This window comes from Limulus polyphemus, unplaced genomic scaffold (genome assembly GCF_000517525.1).
Source record: "Limulus polyphemus unplaced genomic scaffold, Limulus_polyphemus-2.1.2 Scaffold4878, whole genome shotgun sequence".
In the NCBI taxonomy this organism is placed as follows: Eukaryota; Metazoa; Arthropoda; class Merostomata; order Xiphosura; family Limulidae; genus Limulus; species Limulus polyphemus.
In genome coordinates, this window is record NW_013670488.1 from 26,320 (window position 1) to 27,970 (window position 1,651).

The window sequence follows — 1,651 nt, forward strand, 5'->3', positions numbered from 1 at the left end:
TGAGGCCTTAATACTAACCTCTCTTAAAACATAATCTTAAGAACAAAAACTGAATTAACTTTAGTTCGTTCTTCTGTAATATTTTTATAGCATTTACTAACACTCAAAATTCAATAATGTTCTTATTTAATAAAAATAAATTTTCAAACATTTTAAGGAAACTCCAAATGCCACAATTTGATTTTCAAAAGGCAGATATATTGACTTCAGTCAGTGATCTGGCTAAACACATAGAAAACTTACTATATTACCTATAAAAATCATTAAGAAAGGACAAATCAACTTTGCTTTAGTTCTTCAGAATTATCTCTCAGCTTGTAACTATAATAAAAGTTTAGTAAACAAAACCTTGTTTTAACAATCTTTTAATTTATCAGAGATTACTTTCAACTTAAAACTGAAATAAAAAGTTAATACATCAACCTTGCTTTAGTTCTTCAGAATTACCTCTCAGATCTGAACTGTAATAAAAGTTTCAATCGTAGGGACAATAATTTCAAGCTGGCAGCATATACGCTTGTTCCATAACACCCAGTGACTGCCCTGTTTAAAAACAAATCAATCTCCTTGTCCTCCAGTAAACATTTTCTGAAGTTCCAAACACCCAAGGTGCTACACATGATATTGATGAGGTTCAAAATTTTCACTAGCATGCTAGGATGTGTTTCTTGTGTTACATACCACATAAGTGTTTCCTAAAAAGTGACAAACATATATGATCATTCAGCAAGTGTACATTGTAAAAGGCAAGAACATACAAATACAAAACCAGCTGAATAGAATGTGCAACGAATCTTTGTCTGTAGGGGTATTTATATATTAAAAATATAAAAGTTGTTTATGTATTAACATTTCTCAATTCAAACATACGACATGAAAGGTTTACACAAGTACCGTAAACATATACAAAAAATACAGAAATACAAAAAAATTAAACAAGAGTTGCCATGGGTTTTAATGAGGATTATGTACAAATGTGACAAAGAAATCATATAAACTTCAGTCAATATATTTTATACAGTGATTCATTTTCCACTGAAGAAAACCTTGGCTAAAACCCTTTTGAAGAGTTTTGCAATGTCATGAACAGAATATCTGCACATTCCTATACATTTTACAAGGAAAACTCATTCTAAGACCTCACTTGTTGAATGGAGTGCACATTGTACCTTCAAAAGCACCAGACAACATGCTTAACCTATTAATCATTACGAATTAGAGACACTGAATTTAAAATCATGATTGTGTATATTAATTGTCTGATCAGAGCTGCTCTATAAAGTTCAAACTTTATGAAGAAGAAATAAACCGTGCAAAAAAATTTAAAACATGCAAATCAAAATCTGACAAAACTTAATAAATTACCATAATTTTCTTCCAAGTGTCAATAGCTATTAACTGCTGCAGTTCTTCATCCACTGCACTTTGTTGCTTTAGTTTCTCATCCAGAAAATCCAGGCAATATTCATTTTTAATATTTCTGGTTACTTCCTCTAACACTACAATATCAAGTTCTTCAGGTTTGGTGTTTTTCAAAAGGCATTCGAGCTTGGCTCTACACCACAAAGAATACCCAGGCTAAGAGGAGATATAAATGACAAAGAAGCTATAAACATCATTCATTGTTTTAAATAAGAATTCTATCTAAACA

At 30.6% G+C, this 1,651-nt stretch overlaps 1 protein-coding gene across 2 annotated transcripts in view; it reads right to left on the bottom strand.

Annotated features, from left to right (window-relative positions):
• LOC106471816 (thyroid adenoma-associated protein-like) overlaps positions 1 to 1,651 on the bottom strand; it is a 65,544-nt gene that overhangs the window by 13,485 nt on the left and 50,408 nt on the right. For both annotated transcript variants that reach the window (XM_022400421.1, XM_022400423.1), the window contains 2 exons: positions 1,366 to 1,578; positions 448 to 695 (listed from right to left, as the gene is read on the bottom strand). In XM_022400421.1, the coding sequence (XP_022256129.1) occupies positions 448 to 695; positions 1,366 to 1,578 (461 nt within the window). The remainder of the gene's footprint in view (positions 1 to 447; positions 696 to 1,365; positions 1,579 to 1,651) is intronic.